The sequence below is a fragment of the Rhinolophus ferrumequinum genome, chromosome 6, assembly GCF_004115265.2.
Source record: "Rhinolophus ferrumequinum isolate MPI-CBG mRhiFer1 chromosome 6, mRhiFer1_v1.p, whole genome shotgun sequence".
In the NCBI taxonomy this organism is placed as follows: Eukaryota; Metazoa; Chordata; class Mammalia; order Chiroptera; family Rhinolophidae; genus Rhinolophus; species Rhinolophus ferrumequinum.
The window spans coordinates 70,258,372-70,278,893 of NC_046289.1; the positions used below are offsets into that span (position 1 = coordinate 70,258,372).

Below are 20,522 nucleotides of genomic sequence, written 5' to 3' on the forward strand. Positions count from 1 at the left end.
TTAGTCGTTTTCAAAATACACAGTTCCGTCATTACGTTCACAGATATTTGTGCTTTTCTACTCAATGTTAGGCACTGAAGATTTATAGGGAAATGAGTGGTTCCTGCCCACAAGGAGCTTAGAGTCTAAGGAAGCAGATAGTCAAAATGATTGCAATTTAGATCATAAAAGTAAATCACCAGTGTCATTAATCCTTGGGAAATACCTGTGGATGGTCTCGTCATCTCAAAAGCCCACTTATTTACTTATTTATTTATTTGTTTTTAGTTAAATTTATTGGAGTAACATTGGTTAATAACAGTATATAATTTTCAGGTGTACAGGATTTCAATTTGTCATCGCTGTGTTCTATTTCGTGCTCCCCACCCTAAATTTAGTTTCCTCCTGTTACCCTATATTTGACCGCCTTGATCCACTTGGCCTTTCCCCTCCTCCCCTCTTTCCCCTCTAGAAGCCACTGTTGTCTTGTCTGTACCAATGTATTTGCTTGTTTCCTTTTGGGTAAAGCCTTAGAATGAGCTCTCTCACCCGTGTCTTTACATATATTTAGTGTGGTATAGCTCTAACTGTATCAATTCCCTGAAATAGTGCCTGAGGTTCAAGACGAGTGGCTAGGACACATCTTCCTTTTTACAGCAATAAATGGTTATAGATTTTCCTCTGCAGTACTCTCTGCACTTACATGTGGACCATGAGATCTGCTGGCCTGCATTCTGTTCCCCGTGCTCCCTGCTCACGAGCTTCTGGGCACCGGTGATGTGTAGCTCTAACTAGAGGGCTGTCATCAGCTGCCTACTGATCTACTTTAAATAGGGCTGTCAGCCATTTTGTTTGGTTCCAAAGAGTTCTTTGCAAATGACCTAGAGAGAAGAGGGACAACCAAGGTGCCCCAGTCATCAACTCAGTGGTGGTAAACATGGTCATTCCGGCCCTTGGGCTGTGCGTCAGGGTGTAAGAAAGAAGTAACAGGGAGAGACTAGGCAAGCCCCATTCATTTTCAAGTTAAAAATTCTTTAGCTGAAGGAGGAGTATAGAAAGAACTTCATTTTGTCAGACATGATCTGTGATAATAATATGAAATCTAAGCAAAGAGAGCCAAAGGCTATATATTCTCGTTCCAGGACAATCACTCAACACCACCACAAGCTGAACCTATGACAGGAATAGCTAGCGCTTATGAACTGCATAGCGTGGAGGGATGCTGACATATGATATACCTTGGATTTTAATCATTTTTCCCTCTCTGCTACAAGTTTTGGGATGATGTTCACTACTTCCAGGGTTGTAGTCATTGGAAACAGAAAAAAAAAATTGTTTTATGGGATTTTTAGCTCTCTGGCTGTTCTCTTTGGCATTGTGCTCTGTGATTTGATTACTTTTCAGTGTTGTATGGCTATGTGAGAGACTGGGAGCTGTCTGTTTTTATTGACACCCTCACCATGGGCCCTAGAGTCAGGAAGACATGAATTCAGACCTGTCGTTAAGGGCAGTCTCTTGGGCTAAGAGAGACAGTTTAGCGCCATGGTACAGAGGACTGGCGTAGGTTCAGATAGTCATACGTTCAAGGTCAGGATCTATTACTTACATGCTGTGTGGTGCTAGGCAAGCTAATTAACCTCTCTGTGCCTCAATCTCTTTATCTACAAATAGAGTGTATTAATACCAACCTTATAAGGTATTTGTAAGGATTATACTGAAATGCTGTAGTGGCACATAATAACTGTTCATTAAATATTCATTCATTAAAATTGCCTAATTCCTCTGAGCTTTGGTTTCCTCATTCTTATGATAGTTGTATTGTCGTGAATGCTAAATTAAATAATCTAGGGGGAAATCTCAGCAGTGTCTGGTATAGAATGTATAGTTGATATTATTATCAATAATAATAATTAAGAAACAGAAACTAGAAACTTTTGAAATGGACCCCAAAGCCTCATTATTGCTTATTACTCATTATTTTTTATGTCAACATCTGTTCTTTCTTTCTTTTTTTTTTTATTCAGTTCTGACTTGTCAGTGAAACAGTGACCCTTTCTACAAAAACTATTGTTCTATGGCTCAGAGTACAGAAATCTCTTTTTTAAATTTGATTCCATGTCCCAATCTGTCAACATGTGTTTACCAAACACATTACGTTCCCGACTTGGATGAGGAAGCAGTTTTCTGTGCTACCAGAGTTTATGCTTAAGTGAGGTTACCAGGTAAAACTCCACCTATTCACTAAATTACAGTTGGGTATGTAATATGCATAATGCACCATGCTAGCGAGGATTCTGATAGGTGTAAACATGAACCAGATGTGGACTCTGCCTTCCAGCGGTCCAAAGGCAGCTGAGAGGAGTGGGAGAGAGAGCACGGATACAGACTACCTGGACGGCATCCCAGCTGGGCCCCTTGCCACCATGAGACCTTAGGCAAATTACTTAACTGTTCTATACAGGGGCTCCTCATTTGTCCAATGGTGGTAACGATAGCACCTACGTCATAGTGTTGATATGAAGCTTAAAGGGGTTATTGTACATGAAGTACAGTGCCTGTCAGGTAGAGGTCAGTAAATGGTAGCCTTTTCAAATTATGTAATATGGTGGGGGTAAGACATGTATATAAATAACCATCGTGCAAAAGTATGGTGATAGGGCTATGAAAATTCAGGGAGAAGGGAGATTACTTGGGCTTCTTTAAACAACGTGGTATTTGAGATCCGTTTGGGAAGAGAGGTAATACATGAATATGGAAAAATAGGGCAAATCGGGGCAGCTTTAGAATGAGAGACAGCATGAGTAAATGCGTGGAGGTGGAGGAGGTCAAGGAACTCTGCAGGGAAGACGGGAAAATGGGTTGGGAAGTGAAGGTCCTCCGATGCTAGCTGAAGAAATTTGTATTTGTTATGTGGACAGTGGCGGGAGAGCCATTGTGGATTTTCAGCACGCAAATGATAAGGTCAGAGCTGGGCCTCTGGTAACAGACAAGAGGAAGAATACTCTGGTCTGTAACCCCCTGGTCTTGGTCTCTAGACCTCCAGTCTCTCCTTCCTCTGGCCCATTTGCTGTAGGATGAGGGGGGTGAAGACTCAGAGACAGGAGATGATGATTTCTGAGCCTGTGTTGCCGAGAGGTTGGCTGTGTCATTAACAAACCTCGGGACCATAAAAGCAGATTGAAAAGGAAGCCTTTTGGTGCATTTGGGGCATGTTGAGGTGTTGAGAAGTCTATGGATTAAGTTAGGAATAGGTGGAGGTCTGGAACATTGGTCTGGAAGGTTGGAGGTGAAGATGGCATAACAACTTCTGAGAATACAACTGGAAGCCTAAAGAATGGATGAGATTGCTAAAGAAAAAGAACCTAAGCCTACCCTTGGGCAATCTTATATTTATAGATGGCAGGAGATAGAGAACATGACAAGGCTCCATCATAAATGCAGGAAAACTAGGAGACTACAATGTTGAATAAAGGAATAGAGGGGGTTCACGAGGGAGCATTTTATGGAGGCTGGACAGTAAGGTAATAGGAATGAAGGAGAGAACAGCCTAGAGTTGGAGGAGACAACTCAGCTGGGTGGGGTGCGCTTTAAAAGTCAGGCAGAGACCTTTTGACTTATGTGGTAGAAAGCCCTTGTGATCCTACAGATATTCTTTCCTGGGGACTTAAACAATTCGCATGCCTCACTGTTAAGGACGGAAGAAGACAGATCTCAAAGATCTGACCATTACTGATTATTGTGCCTTCCAACCTAGCACTTTCTTCTCTTTAGTTTGTCTCTCTTTTCATGTTGATGGGAAGTGTGGTTATTTGATATTGACTGAGTTGAATCTGCTGGGAGCCCTATAAAAAAGGGAAAATTTTATGGTCTTGTTCAAACGAGCTAAAAATGGATTATAAAAAAAACACATAAACTTTTAGTGGAATAAAACCTCAGAGTTATGTTATTTTCTCTAGGAAATAATGGAGATGGCAGTGCCTTCTAGGAACTGGAAGTCTTTCTTTTTTTTTTTTTAATGACTTCTGACATGAAGACAGTCCCTTGGCGCCCCAAATTGAAATTATTTTTTTAATATATATTTAAAAAATTTTTCAATTATGGTTAGCATACAATGTTTTTTATTAATTTTGGGTGTACGAAATAGTGATTAGACATTTATATACCTTACGAAGTGATCCCCCCGATAAGTCTAATACCCATCTGACACCATCCATAGTTATTATAATATTGTTGACTGTATTCCCAATGCTGTACTTTACATCCCCATGAAGGAGCCGGTAGTCTTGATGGAGAGCGAGAATAGCGATAGAGAATGAGAAAGCGAGAAAGAGAAGATTGGGTTCATAGAGTAAGATGGTCTAGTTTGGGAATTTAGAATTAGAATTGTTCTAGGGAATGTTCGTGATAGTGTGTTACTATAGCAGAATGGAAGTAATTAGGTCAAGGTGTTTGCTTTGAACAGCTTGTCCACATAAGCCTTGAAGTTGCTCAAGATGATGGCGAAAGTGGAGTGGAGAAAGGCCATGAGCTGGCCTCTCAGCCATCAGCTCCATTCTCACGCTATTTACAGATCTTATAAAACCTGGTGTACTTTGTAGTATCCTGGCAGAATGCTTTGTCATTGGCAGGTGGTCAATAAATATGTGTTCAAGTCACACCAAAATTTTTATCAGATTTTTTGATTGTCATTAAATGTCAGATAAGGGGTGGGAGATGTATCTAGGCTGTTGATAAACTGCCAAAGAAGACGTGGAGATTGACTATCACCTAGCTCAAAATGTAAGAGTTTTTGCACCAGAGTAAAAGAGGAATAGTCTGAATTTGGCACTGGAATATGTGGGGAGAACGCGAGCTTATGGGGAGAGGAGATACTAAATGTGGCAGCGTTTGCAACCTTTAAATAAAGGGGCTCCCTTGGAAATGGTATTCTCTGGAATTCCCAGGCTTGATTTAAAGCAGAGAGAGAAAGGAAAAGAGATAAGGAGGGAAGAAAAAGCATATCAGTACAGGGATGAGCAAACTAGGTAGGGTTGGTAACTGGAGGGGCTTGTGTTCTGTGTTTTACTAGGGAGTGAGAAGTAATGAGACGGATTGAATTAACTCATCTCATGATTCCATACGGGACTTCGGTGCAAAGATTTCAGTGTCAAGCAGTCGAAGGCTCCAGATGTCTGTCTGTTGAAGGTTTGTGGAGATCATAGCTGCTGTCTGGAGTGAAGGCAGGTGCAAGCTGCCACTCCAGGTGGTGTCTGCAGCCAGGTCAGCACTGAGCATACAGTTCCAGACAGCAGGTGGAAAAAAGTGAAAGTGTCTGGAGAGGGTAAATCTGGCTCTGAGTCCCACAGGCTTCTGTGTGTCGCTCAGAGTGCTGGCCTAGGAAAGCGCTTGTGCTGGGCTGCCCTTCAGCACATGGTTATTGGGCAAGGGACGGTCCGTTTATTGCATTAGTTGATTGGCAGCCTAGGTGATGAGGATGTGAATTACAGGACAGGTAAATTTCAGAAGACAGAGACTCCGAGGCAGCTAGTGCAAGGTCAAGCTATGAGCACCTTTCGGTGGTAAGGGCGTGGGAAAGCGGATCATGGAAAGAGACTCCAAGACAAATATTGAAAACTTTTCCGACTTTCACCAGATCATGAAAAGTCTGGTTCATAATCATGCTCCCGTGATTTCCAAATACCTGTTTTTTACTGTGAATTATATGTAGGTGGAAGACATTTAATATTTCTCAATAGGGGGTCCTGTTGACAGTTTGGACTGAAAGATTATGTTTGGAAGACTGCCTCTTGCCATACAGTCCATTTAACTTGTGAGGCCCTGGTTTTGCAATGTTATGTAGCACTCCTCAGCATTCTGATAACTGGAAGTACCCCCCAAGCCTGCCTGTGCCCCTACAGGATCTGGTGGAGACTCCACCTGGAGAAAAACTTCATTACATTCAGAGATTTCACTGAGCTCATGTTTTGAAAGCAGTGCTATTCTGGAGTTTTCGTCTGTCTCAATTCAAATGAAGACCATGAATTCTGACTTTACTCTAAGCAGAGCCTTTTGAATTTATTACTAACTCAATTTAATGGTGAACAGTGACATTTCAATGCTAGTAAAAATGTGGAGCTTTTCTTCTTCCTCTCAGTCTTCTTTTTCTGTCTGTGATTTGTGGCTTCTCACATTTCCATGTAGCCGCTGACCAATCTCAGGGCAGCAGCAGACAACTTTGGTGGAGTCTGTTGCTACTGAATCTTTTAAACTTCCCACTGGGTGGAAGGATTTTATTTTTCCACATGGCTAGGTACACTGCAGACACCATTTAAGAAAAACCCCATTTTTATTTAATCTACCTTTTCAATACTCTGGGACAAACACTAACACCAGGGGACCTGGGCATCAGACAGGAGCAGGGGAGTGATTGCTAAGGAGGAAGCTCCAACTGGCTCTTCTCTGGTTACTCCTTTAACTTAAATGCACCTGGAAATCTTTCTGGTGTTTGAAGCCCGAAGTCAAGTGATGGTGGAAAGAGGGCATGTACTGAAAGACTGGAGGAACAAGAAGGGAGGAGTTGGTAAGGAAAGTGTTCTCCTCCCAGCCTCAGGCAGGGTTGTGCAAGAGGTGAGCATATTAGTGTAAATGGAGATCAGCCTCGTATCTGGACCATCAACACGAGGATTGTCATTCCAACAAAGTCTCTGAAATTTTAGGAGGCTGCTTTGGGGAATGATGCATAGGACAGCTCCCCGCTCCTTGGGAATTCAGAATGACTCTTCTACTTCACTTCTAACCCTTCCTTCCGATCTGAATCCTCTAGGTGTCTTTTGATCTTCCTTTCCCATGTGTCTAAAACTCATCTCCTGTTACCCTCCGGGTTCCTTCTGTCGTCTCCGGTAAACGTGCTACCCACCACATATACCCCTCCCTGGACAAAACATGACTCTTGCCTCCACTACCCAACACTAAATGGTCTTTCTTTCCCTGCCTCCCGCCTCCCTGTGATCTGTTGTATTCTCTGTTTCCTCAATCACACCTTACTGTTTTATTTCATATCTGGAGAGATTGCTTAGGTTTGCTTTCATGTTCATTCAGTGTTACCATTATCTGCTCACCTGGGTTGTGTGCATTGTATACATGTCTGAAGTGAGGCCCATGCCGTGCATGTATGTAGTGCATCCATGCCATATACTTGTCCCCAGGAGCCCCATATTCAGACTCTACCTTCAGGGAGGAGCTCTGTTATGTCATGTGAATGTGCATGCAGGCGTGTGAATAAAAAAGTCTCCTTTATCTGTATAATATTCAAAAGCACGTCTCTCCGCGTACCCGGTAAAGATACAGCAAGGTGACTCGGGGACCTGGTTCTGCATGTGGAGGCAGGCCCTGGCTGCTTACCTTTGTGTCTCTGTTTCCCTGGCAGGAAGATGAAGTGGTTCTCCAATGCATCGCGAACGTCCACAAGGAACAAAGGAAGTTCTGCCTGGCAGCCGAAGGGCTTGGGAATCGCCTGTGCTTCCTGGAACCCACGTCAGAAGCCAAGGTGAGATGGATTGCCTGGCCTGCCCTGTCCCCTTCGGCCTCCCAAACACTCATTTAAGGGGCGGGGCTGCTGGACGATGCTGAGGAAGGTAATGAGGAAGCAATCTGGAAGGACATATTTATTTTTATTATACGAGTTTCGGGCGTACAACATTATAATTCGACATCTATGTACACTACCAAGTGGCACCTCCAAAAGTTGAGTTACTCTCCATCACTGTCCAACTGACCCCTTTCACCCCTTTTGTCCAGTCCCCAGCCCCTTTCCCCTCTGGTAACCACTGATCTGTTCTCTGTATTTACAAGTTTGTTTCTGTTTTGTTTGTTCATTTAAGAAAAAAAAAAAAAAAAACAAGGAGGACCTACTTACTTTTAAAATAGGAAGCAGATCAGATTTAAAACATCACTGTCCCCAGCCCAGGGAACCCAGAGCCGTGTGAAGGAGTAGAGGGGCTTGCCTGTCAGTGTTCACCAGGGCACAGGGGCAGCATGGAGGTCACTGCCAGCCTTCGTGCAAAAGGTTCTTTTAATGCTCTCAGAACACCTTTTCTTGTTGTTCATTCCTAGAAATCTGAGTGCATGTCCTTAATGCCCAGCTGTCATTTATTGCTCCGGGACTCATGTGTGTGGGCTTGTGTTTCGCAGCGAGCACACCATTTTGAGTTCCGACTCTGCTGAGGTTGTTGGAACTATCTGCCTGCTGTGACCTGGGGACAGAGAGGAATATTTGCACGGTCTCTGCCTATGTGATGACATGGAATGGCTTATCTCTTCCGCCAAACTTTTCTTCCTCCATTATCGGGCTGTTTCTGCTTTTCATGATCTGTGTGTCAAGTGGATCTGTGTGCTCAGCATTCTCAAAGTTCTTAGCAGTCCTGGCAAGATGCTTGTATCAGTCAGGGTTCTCCAGAGAAACAGAACCAATAGGATCTCTCCCTCTTGATAGATAGAGATGGGAGGGCAGGCGGGCGGATGGATGGATGGATGGATAGATAGATGTGGATTTATTTTAAGGAATTAGTTCATGCAGTTACAGGGGTTGGTATGTCTGAAATCTGTAGGTCAGATCAGCTGGAAGTTCAGGCAGGAGTTAATGGTATCTTGAGGCAGATTTTCCCCCCCAGTTTTATTCTTAAGGCCTTCAACTGATTGGGTGAGGCCCACCATATTATCGTGTAATCATCTTTAAAGTCAACGGATTGTAGATGTTAAGAGCATCTACAAAGTATCTTCACATCAAAAGCTAGATTGTCATTTGATTAAACAACTGAGTACTGTAATCGAGCCAAGATCACACATAACTAACCATTACGCCCTCCAAGCTCAGTTTTTCTCACAGAACCTTTTTGTTAATCAATCAGAAAACATTTTCCAATGGGACCAGCTGATTGGCATGTCATTTTGCTGCATGAACATCCCACCACAAACACACATGCAGAGCTTGACGCAATCCTAGAACACCATATGTGCACACACTACATGATGGCCGCATCTCCCAGAAGGCCCTCTCCTCTCGTCACTCTCCCTCTCATGTAAGTCACTGATCCATGAGTACAAACATCTGTCAGTGGCACATCTGGCCAGTACCAGTAGGACAGAGTCACATTAAAATAAATGGCAGGGCAAAGAGACAAGGAAGACTTTTATCTTTTTAAAGGTCTTAGACTTGATTTCCCTGAGGTCTTTTCTCATTTGCTTTTGTTCTTAGCTGGGTATTTTTCTTTTCATTCCCAGCAGTCTGGGTTAATAGGAAGATCATTAGATTAGAAGTCAAGAAGTTAATTCTCAGCCATTAGCTTGTCATGTGGCCATGAGCAAGTCACTCAGCCTTGTGTTCAGTTTTCTCATCTGCAAGATGACGTGCAGCCTGGTGCAGTAGAAAGAGTGTTGACCTGAATTAGAAACCAGTGGTGCCATTTTCTAGTCATTCATTGAGTGGGACATGCGACAGTGGTTTAGGGCACAGGCTCTGGGGCCAGATTGTCAGAGTTTGAAGCCTGTATCCACCACTCACCTGCTCAGCCAGGAGCTTGAGCAAGGTACCTCACCTTTCTGAGCTTAGTTCCCTCATCTGCTTAATGATAATTTACTAGTAACTACCTAGACTGTCATAGTATTAAATGAGTTAATACATGTGAAGTGCATAGCACTTGTAAGTTGCCTAGCACATTGTAAACTGTATATAACCATTGGCCATTATGATTTAATCTTACCTAAACTAGATCACGTAAAACAGATAAAAAACAACTATATATCATAACTTAAGAATGCTTTGTAGTCCCCAGTTATAAAAATAATCATTCATGGTTATTAAAAAAGTTTCATATATGTGGTTTTGTTGGTGTACTCTTGCTTCCTGGAGTAAATGTCCAGGAGTAGAAGTAATGGTGTTAGGAACATGAAGGGTAGTTTTTTATTTACAGTGAACAATTTTTATGTTTAGAACTAGCCAGCTGACACAGTTTAGATGCTCCCAATTTTGTTGGCAACATCCAAAGCATCATAGTCAGAACACAGCCGAACAAGTGCCTTCTTTTCATCATCAGGCCTGATCAGGGTTGACCTTGGCTGTGTCAATGTCATAGAGCTTCTTCACAGCCTGTGTGATCTGGTGCTTGTTTTGGCCTTGACATCCACAATGAACACAAGCATATGTTGTCTTCTATCGTCTTCATGGCTGACTGGGTAGTCAGGGGGAACTCGCTGATGGCACAGTGGTGAAGCTTGTTTTTCCTGGGGGCGCCCTGCCCAGGGTATCTGGGCTGCCTTGGGAGCACAGTGTCTTGGGCCTTCGGAAGGTGGGTGACGTCCAGATCTTTTTTTTTTTTGTGGCTGTGGACACCTTTCAGGACTGCTTTCTTTGCCTTCAAAGCCTTTGCATTGGCTTCAGCTTTGGGAGGGCAGGGGCTTCCTTCTTCGCTCTTGGTGCCATCTTTGTAGGAGCATAAAGCGCATTCAACTGCTTTCCCAAAAGGATACGGGTGGTTACGCCCACTATCATTTCATGAGCATATGTCTCTTTTCTGCGTAGTGTGAGGAAAGTGCACCATAAGAGCTCTTCACAGAGAAATAGGGTCAAGTTCAAAGAAAGGCTAGGGTAGGTATTCAAAATTTCCTGTTGCCATTCCTGGGAGCAGACGGCTAGAAGAACCCATTTTCTGTGGCTTCAGCATTTCCTGCAGTCAGCTGTAGCTACGCATACATCCCTTCTGGCCTGTCCCCTCGCTTTACACTAAATATTTCACCAAATTTTCTACTATCCAATTTCACAGCTAGTTGTGCTGTTCTTAGATTCTTCGAAGCTAACATAAATCGTGCAAGGGAGTAAGAAGATGTATTCCCAAGCCTGGAACTGGACATGAGGCATAGGCCTCAAATACCACTCTTATCAGGCAGCTATAGAGCCAAACAGTGACTTTGGAGTTTCCTTGTCAAGTGTATTTCAAGCTAGATGAAACACAGAGATAGAATTGAGATGCACTCTAAGGAGAAGACAGACCTCAGAGAAAGCAGATATGAGATAAGGTACTCAAAATATATTTTTAGTGTACAAGCCCTGAGAAAAGGAAGTCATATTGAAGTGAGAGTAGAAGAATAAGAAGCAAAAGTATAAGACTATCAACACTTGCTGTAGACAGGGATATTCTTTAGAACTTTGGAGAGCTCTTATGACTTTGATTCCTGCATGCCATGGCCTACCCTTCTTTGAAGGTCTCCTGAAACTGCAGATACTAGCGGACGGAAGCACCGTTATTCAGCATCCCTTTCAACTAAGCACAGCTCCAGGAATTGAAGGGCATCTTGTTTTGTCTGAAAGACTCATAATTATAACCAAGGACCAGAAAACATGGAGAAGAAGCATTGTGTCTTTATTTATAATCGCAGCAAATGTTTATTTATTGTCATTTTTAAGTGTGTTCCCAGGAACCAGAATTTACAACTTTTCTAATTTTCCTCTAGTTCTTACTATATATATGTGTGTGTGTATATATATATATATATACACACACACATATATATAAAACATATATATTATACACATATATATCATACACATATATATTATACATATATATATTATACACATGTATATACACATACGAGGTCTGACAATTAAGTTTGCGAACTTGTTGCAACGATGTGCTAACCTTTTTTGATATCAGAGAGATTATTCATTATGAATTTGTACCAACTGGACAAACAGTTAACCAAGTTTACTATTTGGAAGTGCTGATAAGGCTGCGTGAAAAAGTTTGATGACTTGAACTTTTTGCCAACAGTTCATGACTCTTGCATCACGACAATGCACCAGCTCACACGGCACTGTCTGTGAGGGAGTTTTTGGCCAGTAAACAAATAACTGTATTGGAACACCCTCCCTACTCACCTGATCTGGCCCCCAATGACTTCTTTCTTTACCCAAAGATAAAGGAAATTTTGAAAGGAAGACATTATGATGACATTCAGGACATCAAGGGTAATACAAAAGTTCTAATGGCCATTCCAGGAAAAGAGTTCCTAAATTGCTTTGAAGGGTGGACTAGGCACTGGCATCGGTGCATAACTTCCCAAGGGGAGTACTTCAAAGGTGACTGTAGTGATATTCAGCAATCAGGTATGGAGCACTTTTTCTAGGGTGAGTTCGCGAACTTAATTGTCCTACCTCGCATATGTGTATATCATCTGTTTTGTATCTGCAGTGCCCATCAGGCGTTTTGGGTTCCCCTTAACATCCAGACTCGTGACTCTCATAGACCGCTTGGCACCAGTCTGCTCAGTAGGACAGGAACCATGGCTTGCCTGCTGGGAAATGTCAGGCAGTCCTGCAGGAATCCTTATAGTGGTCCGGGAGTTGGCTTCTGAATCCCCCACCCCAAGAAGACAGGTCAGATGCCAAGAGACGAGGTCCATGTCAGGCAGGTGTAATAGTCCCCATGGCTTAAAAGCCTCGTGTCCCACAGGAGCCAATGTCTCTTTTAACAACTCTACAGTCATAGCTTTGGGGCTCCCCACAAAGGACCACAGCAGCTACAAGAGTCTCCACACTCGGGAATTGCAAAGATATGGCTTCCTATCAGGTGTCGGTAGTGTTCCCAGTCCAGATGCAGGGTTGAACTCATCAGGGTTCATTTTTGCCATAAGCAGTGTTCTCTAACAGCATAATTAACATATCGATTTTATCAGGCTGTCCCCAAAACAAAACTGAGCGGCTAACTGAAGGTCATATTCTCACGCAGAAGGAGAAAAGAATTTCGTAAGCCTGTATCCCACAGTAATCTTTCTTCACTGATAACAGCTCTTTAACTACTGTAGCCTTGTCAGATGTTTGTGGAAGCCCAGTACCTTTCCAAATCCTGACTTCTATCTCTTTAATTATAGGTCATCATCAAAAAGTAGGAAGAGTGTAGGAACATTTTGTTTAAAATCAGTTCAACAGACCAAGATTTCTTTGTTTCACTGATTTTAATGATGATGAAACTGAACTTGGAGAAGTGAAACAGCTTACCCTAGTGCCCTTCAAAAGTCAAGGGCATGTGTAAAGTCTGGCTCCAGGTGTCACGGAATGAAGTTCTGCCCCTCTCTTGGGGAACACTTTGTCTTACTGATTATTGTTTATTTGAAGTAAAAATTACAGTTTCAAATCCAATTTTCAAACTGAAAATTTCCGGAGAAATTTCATTCCTGTTGTTTTCACCTTCTCTTCTGAAAATGAAAAATATTCTACTGTGGTTTCTGAACAGTTGTATAGGCTCTTGAGACCCAGTATTAAACATCTGTGATTGTTCAAACATCATTATGTACATGACATAAATTAAGATAGTATTTTAGGCTAAAAATAATCTATTTTCTATTATTATTATCTTTTGCACGGAAATAGATTTATTTACTATTTAATCCTAAAAAACTAAGCCTGTACAAATTTGCAGAGACAGAGGCTCAGCCTGAGGTTGTATTCTCTTCTTTGAGCTTCTGGTGGATGTTTTAGTGTGTATTATTTTCTATGGACTTGAGATCTTAGTAAAAGCCAAACTAGTATAAAACTTATTTCAAAAAACTCTCTGGTCATTTAATATAAAGAGACTTATAAGTTGAAATTTTGAACTGTTTTTTCCGCATTTATCAGACATATGTGCACTATGCAATGTACAACAGTGGGTTCTTATTAAGTTGGTGCAAAAGTAATTATGGTTTAAAAGGTTAAAAATTGCAAAAACTACAGTTACTTTTGTACCAACCTAATACATCCTCTTGCGTAATTTTTACAACCCTGTAAAGCAAACACTGTGCTCATTTACAAAGAAGGGGACAAGAATTTAGTTAAGTGACTTTCTGAAGATTATTCATTCCAAAATTGAATTCCTGTCTAATGTCTATAATACTCAGCAATAAAACTATCATGGATCCAACTTACGTAAGGATAAAGAAGACATATTTCTCCACGTGATTGGATTTTAAGAATACTTGGGCTTATCTCCATACCTCCTTTCACAACCTTCCCTCATCTGTCCTCTGAATGCCTGACATTCCAAAGTTAAAAATATGTATGTTGCTTAAACAATTAAAATGCAAATGCTCTGAGAGAGAACAGAAAGCAGTGTTAAAATGTTATAGCTAATTTTCTATGGCATCAATGAAATTATTGTATATTTTCTAGAGAGTAGTTTATAAAAGGGGATAATGCAGATTACTAAATGCCTCTATTGGAATATAAGCATGGAAATACTGTAAACAGGAGTCAAAATATCTGCACTGAAGTACCCATCCCGTAGGATCATTATGAAGATTCAATTACAAGAATTCATAATTGTACAGTTGACCCTTGAGCAATGTGAGGGTTAAGGGCGCTGGCCCTTTACCACACCAGAGTCAAAAATCCACATATAACTTTTGACTCCCTCCAAAACTTACTGTCGAACGGGAACCTTACCGATAACATAAACAGTCAACTGGTAAATATTTTGTATGTGTATGTATTATATACTATATTCTTGCAATAAAGTAAGCTAGAGAAAAGAAAATGCCAGGAAAATCATGAGGTTGATCTGCGAGTTTTTCCAAATTGTTGCAAATCTCCAAAAAAATCTTCCAATATATTTATTGAGAAAAATATGCATGTACCCAGTTCAAACCTGTGTTATTCAAGGGCCAACTGTAAAGTATTTAGGATAGTGCTTGACACACCCAAAGTACTATTAGTATTTAAGCAATAGCCTTTATTGTCACCAGCAGAGGGCCAGACAGGTATTAGGGCCTCGGGAACTCAGGAACTGTTGCTTGACTTCAGTTACGTTTCCCATGTACTGAATTAATGAATTAAATAGTTTAAAAGCCTGATTTGAGGATGAGGAGGACATTTGTGACCTTTAAAAGTGAAATAAAAAGGAGAATCAGAGAGAGTAAGTTCGATGAAAAGGGTTAAGCAGTGAGTGAATGGTTTTCAAAAAATAAAGTGAATCAGTGAGATGTAGATTTTTGTTATTGATTTCTAACTTAGCTTTAATATGGTGAGAGAACACACTCTGAATGATTTCAGTCCTTTGCAATTTATTGAGACTTATTTTATGGTACAGCATATGGTCTATCTGGGTGAAGGTTCCATGTGTACTTAAAAAAAAAATCCAAAACTATTCTCTAGTTGTTGAATGTACTTTTTATGACTTTTGAGATGGTTGATAGTGCTGTTGAAATCTTATATATCCTTACAGAGTTATACCTACTTGTTCTATCAGTTACTGAGAGAGAGGTGTTAAGTGTGATTGAGAATTTACCTATAAATCCCTTTAGCTTTATCAGTTTTATTCCATGCATTTTAAAGCTCTGTTTTGAGCTTATATAATCTGAGCTTATATAATTTTTGAGCTAATAAGATTTTTTTGTGTGTTTTCTTGATGAATTGATTCTTTTGTCATCATCAAATGTCCCTGTTTATCCTCGGTCTTATAGTATACGTTGACGGATGTTAACATAGCCACAGCTTTCTAAAGTTACTATTTGTGTGATATATCTTCTTTCATCTTTTTGTTTTCAATTTGTTTATGTCTTATATTTAAGACGTTGTTTATCTTTATATTTAAAGTATGTCCCTTGTAAACAGCATATAGTTAGGTGTTGCTTTTTTGCCCTCATTAACCTCTGATGTTTTATTGGAGTATTCAGTCCATTTGCATTTATTGTAATAATTGATACTGTTGGGTTTTAGTCCACCTTCTTGTTATTTTTTGTTTGTCCCTCTGGTTTTTGTTCCTCTGTTTTTCCTTTTCTGCCTTCTTTAAGTCAAATATTTTTTAAGTATTTCATTTTATCTCCTCTATTGGCTTTATAGTTCTACCTCTTTGTATTTAGTAATTTTAGTAATTTTTTTTTAGTAATTTCTCTAGGTATTACAATATAAATTCTTAACAAGATCTCCCTTGAAGTAATATTATACTACTTTCCTTATATCCTTTGTGCTATTACAGCATATATTTTATTTCGATGTTATCTAACGCACAATACTTTATTATTTTTGTTTCAAAGAGTCAATTGTCTCTTAAAAATTAAGAAAAGGAAAAATAGTTTTTTACAATATCCACATATTTACCATTTTCAGTGCTCTTCATTCTTTCCTGTGTATCTAGATTTCCATCTGGCAGCATTTTCCTTCAGTCTGAATCATATCCTTTAGTATTTCTTGTAGTGCAGGTCTACTTGAGACTAATTCTCCCAGATTTTGTTTCACTGAGAATGTCCTTATTTTTTCTTTATTTTTGAAGGATGTTTTGTCTATATAAAATCCTGGTTTGACTTTTTTTTTTTCTTTCAGCACTTTAAAGGTGGTATTTTGTTGTCTTTCAGCCTTGTGGGGTTTTTTCGTTTGTTTTATTTGCGGGGGAGAGGTTGGTGAGAATTAGCTGTTGTCTTCTTGTTTCTCTGCACATAAGTCTTTTTCTCTGGAAGGTATTAAGAATTTTTGCTTTATCTTTTATTCTCAGCAGTTTAAATGATATTTTTCAGGGTAATTTTCCTTGACTTTACCTAGCTTGGATGTTGCTGAATTTTATGGATCTCTTGGTTTTTAGTACTTCTTTTTTTATCAAGTTTAGAAATTTTGGGGCCACATTTCTTAAAGTATTTTATCTGCCACATTTATTCTCTCCTTCTAGAACCTCAATTACTGATATATTAAACTATTTTATATTGTTTCATAGGTCATTAAAACTTGTCATTTTTTTCTTCAAGTATTTTTCTCTTTTTTCTTTAGTTTGAATAATTCCTATTGACTTATTTTTATGTTTAGTGATTTTTCTTTGATGCAAATGTACTATTAACTCCCTCCAATGACTCAGATATTATATTTTTACCTTACAAAATTTCTACTAGTTTATTCCTAAGCTTTTACATATTCTCAAATTCTTATTCTCTCCTCTCATTATTTCCTTTTTTTCAGAAAAATTCTTTAACACATTTATAATAGTTTTAACTTTTTGACTATGAATACAAATATTTGAATTGTCTGTGAGTCTGATATAATGACTAGTTTTTCTCTTGCTTATAAGTCTCATTTTTCTATTTATTTGAATATCTAGTAATTGTATGCTGAACATTGTAGGTGATACTTTGTAGTTATTCTGGTTTGTTTTATCTTCTCCTGAAGAATATTGTATTTTGTTCTAGCAGCTTGGTCTATTCTATAATAGTTTTGCCTTTAGTTCTAAGGTATAGTCATTGGTCTGGGGATATAGCCTTCCTGGGTTTTAATGAAAATCCTGAAGTGCTTCCTAACCTCCTCTAGATAGCAAGATTTGAACACCAAATTCTGACATTCCAGAACTGGTAGCTGCTGAAATTTTGGCTCATTTTTAGCATTCCAGCTATTGGTTTCTGTTGGGTATCTGGAATGTTGCCCTTTACAACTGGTGAGTTGGCTAAAAATCCAAGGGGAATTTGTATGCTGATTTGAGATGGTTCCCTTCTTTTCAGCCTTCTCCCCTATAATTTCTAGACATGCTGACAGCCCTAAACTCAGGCCTCTGACTCCACAGAAGTTTTGTTTTTGTCTATTTTTTTTCTTGAGATCTATCCGCCATGGACCCCACGAATAGAGGAATGCTCTCGGGAAAATTAATTAAATGTGGATATCACCTAGTTGGCTTCTCATCTTTCAAGAGTCATAGTTCCTCAGCTTTCGGTTGGTCCTCACTGCCTTCAAACAGTTATTTTATAAAATACTTGTCTGGAGTTGGTAATTATCATTATCAGAAGGCTTATTCTGTTGTAAGCATCTCCATCATTACCTGAACCAGAACCTCATCAGTGAGTGTTCACTACTCTTTGAAGGAGTTAAGTGATAAAAGGAAGAAGAGAAAATTTTGAAGCAGAATCTCAGTTATAAAGGGCTTTTGATGATGAGAGACACAGGCATATTTCTAGGAAGAGAGGTAGGAGGGTCTCGAGGAGATATTGAGGTTGTGAAAGAGAACTAATAGATGGCACTATTAACGAAGGATTAAATTGAGTGCCGCTTTGGCACATGCAACAGAAAAAAGAGGAGTTGAGCATACAGATTTGAAATGGCAAGGATGGAGATGAACACAAACCGGCTTATTGTCTGAAGGAAACATGAACTTGTAGAAGCTGCATAGGTTCCTCATATGTAAAAGAAGATGAACGGACTGGAATTAAATTTAATTTAGCACAGTTAATGGAATGCATCGGATGGTGAAGGGATTAAGGTGGGAGAAGTCAAGTGCGACTCTAGAGTTAGGAGCTTTAGCTGCTGTAGAACGCATATTATTTACTAAAATGGGGTATATTGAAGAAGGAATAAGTTACAACAGAGGGTGGTGGTGATGCTTGTGAACTGAATTATGGACATAGTGAATTCAAAAGGCCTTGAAGACATCTAAGAGGAAATTTTGATAGACATTTGGATATATGGATCAGGAGTTTAGAAAAAGAGGTTGGGGTGGAGGTGCTGTTGGCTTAAGGATATTAATCATGCTATATGAATGAGTGGGGAAAATATGGATTAAGAAGAGAGGAGGGCCTAGAAGATGACAATATTTAAAAATTCGTGGAGGAAGAGAATCCTGAGAGATCAGAGGGGAAATAGAAACGTGTGTGATGTCATAGAAGCCACAGAGAGAAAGGGAAGAGTGTCAAGAAGGAGCGTAATCAGTAGGGTAGAATGTCACTTGGAGGTCAAGTAATAGGATGGAACGTGTCTGTTAGATGCAGTGAGATTGAGGCCAATGGCAACCTTGGTGAGAGCTCTTTCAATGGGATGATGAGGGCAGAAGCCAATTTAGTGGACGTGGAGAGTAAGAGGAAAGTAAGAAGATAAAGATAATATTCAAATATTCAAATCACCAGGGCAGACATCTCTGGAAGCGAGAGGGATAGCTGCAGAGGGTCTGACAATGGAAGGATTTTTGTGGCAGGAAAGACTTAAGCATGTTTAAATGTTGGTGTGAAGGTACAAGTGGAGAAAGAGAAGAAAGAGAAACAGATGTGGGAAGCGATGGTTTAGAATGAAAATTGCTAATGTAGAGGAAAGGATTGGTATTAAGAACAGCGATGAGGAAGATAAGTAAAGGAGGAACTCATATTCTATTGAATAGGAAGGAAGAAGGCAAGGATGGGAGTAGACCCGTAGGTTTTGTGCAGAAAGCTTTGGAGAGCAAGCTGCCTTGAGAAGAGTGTAGAATTGTTGAGCTGTATAAGGGCCCAGCACTGAGAAGCAGTCGAGGTGGGTAACCATGGATTTTTAGTGCTACCAATTTTCTGAATGTCCCGTTTTCTGCAGCAGCCCTCACAGTCCCAGCACAGTCAGGGTCAAAATGTTGCCAGGTGAGTATAATAAACCACAGAGGGATAAGATTGTTTAGGAGATTGGACCATGAAATCTTGGAACATAAACTGAATGGGGAGAGAACCAAAGTTAGGAGGGGACTGGTAGTGAAAAGGTATAAGCATGTAAAAATGAGAGTAGTTGAATGAGCAAACAAGCTAGAAGATGAGCGGATGGGTAGACAGTGGAGTGTGTCAGAGCTTTCAGAGTAGAGCATTTTGGCTGAAAATAGTCCTCAGTGTATGACCGTGAAAGAGTGGCTGAACTGAACAGTAGAATATCACTGATAAAGAGGAAGTAAAATAAATGAGAGGCCATGGTATGGTAAGTTATTCATTCATACAGCACGTTACTTTCCTACAGTACCTATAACGAATTCCCACAAACTAGGTGGCTTCACACAACAGAAGCATATTCCATTACAGTTCTGCATGGTAGAACGTGCAATCAAGGTGTTGGCAGAGCCATGTTCCTTCCAGAACCTATAGGGGAGGATCTCTCCTTGTCCATTCATTTCAGTCTTTGGTGGCCCCAGGTGTTCCTTGGTTTGTGGCAGCATAACCCCAATCTCTTTGCCATCTCCACATGGCCCTTTTTCTCTGTCTTCACGTGGTAGTTTCCTCTCCTAATAAGGCCATCGGTTATATTAAATTCGGCTCTACCCTAATGACCTCATCTTGACTTGATTACATCTGTAAAGACCCTATTTCTAAATAAGGTCATATTCAGTTACCAGGGTTAAGACTTCAACATCTATTTGGGGCAAGTGGGGGGCATATAGTGCAACAAATAACAGTGTGAATATTCAAATCACCAAGAGCAGAAACGAAAAGGAGCCCGAGATTTCGATGAAGGTGGGAAGGTCACAGCACAAAGAGAGGGAGTGGACGGTGATGTTACAGGTATAGGGAACTTAAAGAAAGGAGCTAACTTGTGGAAGAGAGATGATCTCGAAATAGTTCCGGATGGGAGAAGGAGGCCAAGTTACCTGAGGTGTGAGAAAATGAGCATCCTGTAGTTGGGAGATTCCCTAAGGGAAGCAGGGTTCTTCAGGAGGAGACAGGTTTCATCTGTTCAGGCAGTTTTCAGGGAGAAGGCAGGGGAGGAGGATGGAGAGTGTTGATGGTGGAGTAGGTGTTCCGGCAGATTTGGACGGGGGAGGTGGGCCAGGAGACTGGAGGGTGAGTGC

General features: G+C 40.4%; 1 protein-coding gene and 1 pseudogene across 1 annotated transcript in view; one reads left to right on the forward strand and one right to left on the reverse strand.

Annotated features, from left to right (window-relative positions):
* The window catches only part of RYR3 (ryanodine receptor 3), a 479,789-nt gene that overhangs the window by 138,696 nt on the left and 320,571 nt on the right, over positions 1-20,522 (forward strand). Inside the window, exon 2 of the mRNA XM_033107698.1 lies at positions 7,385-7,504. Coding sequence (XP_032963589.1) covers positions 7,385-7,504 — 120 coding nt within the window. The remainder of the gene's footprint in view (positions 1-7,384; positions 7,505-20,522) is intronic.
* On the reverse strand, positions 9,967-10,435 carry LOC117023261 (60S ribosomal protein L23a-like; annotated as a pseudogene).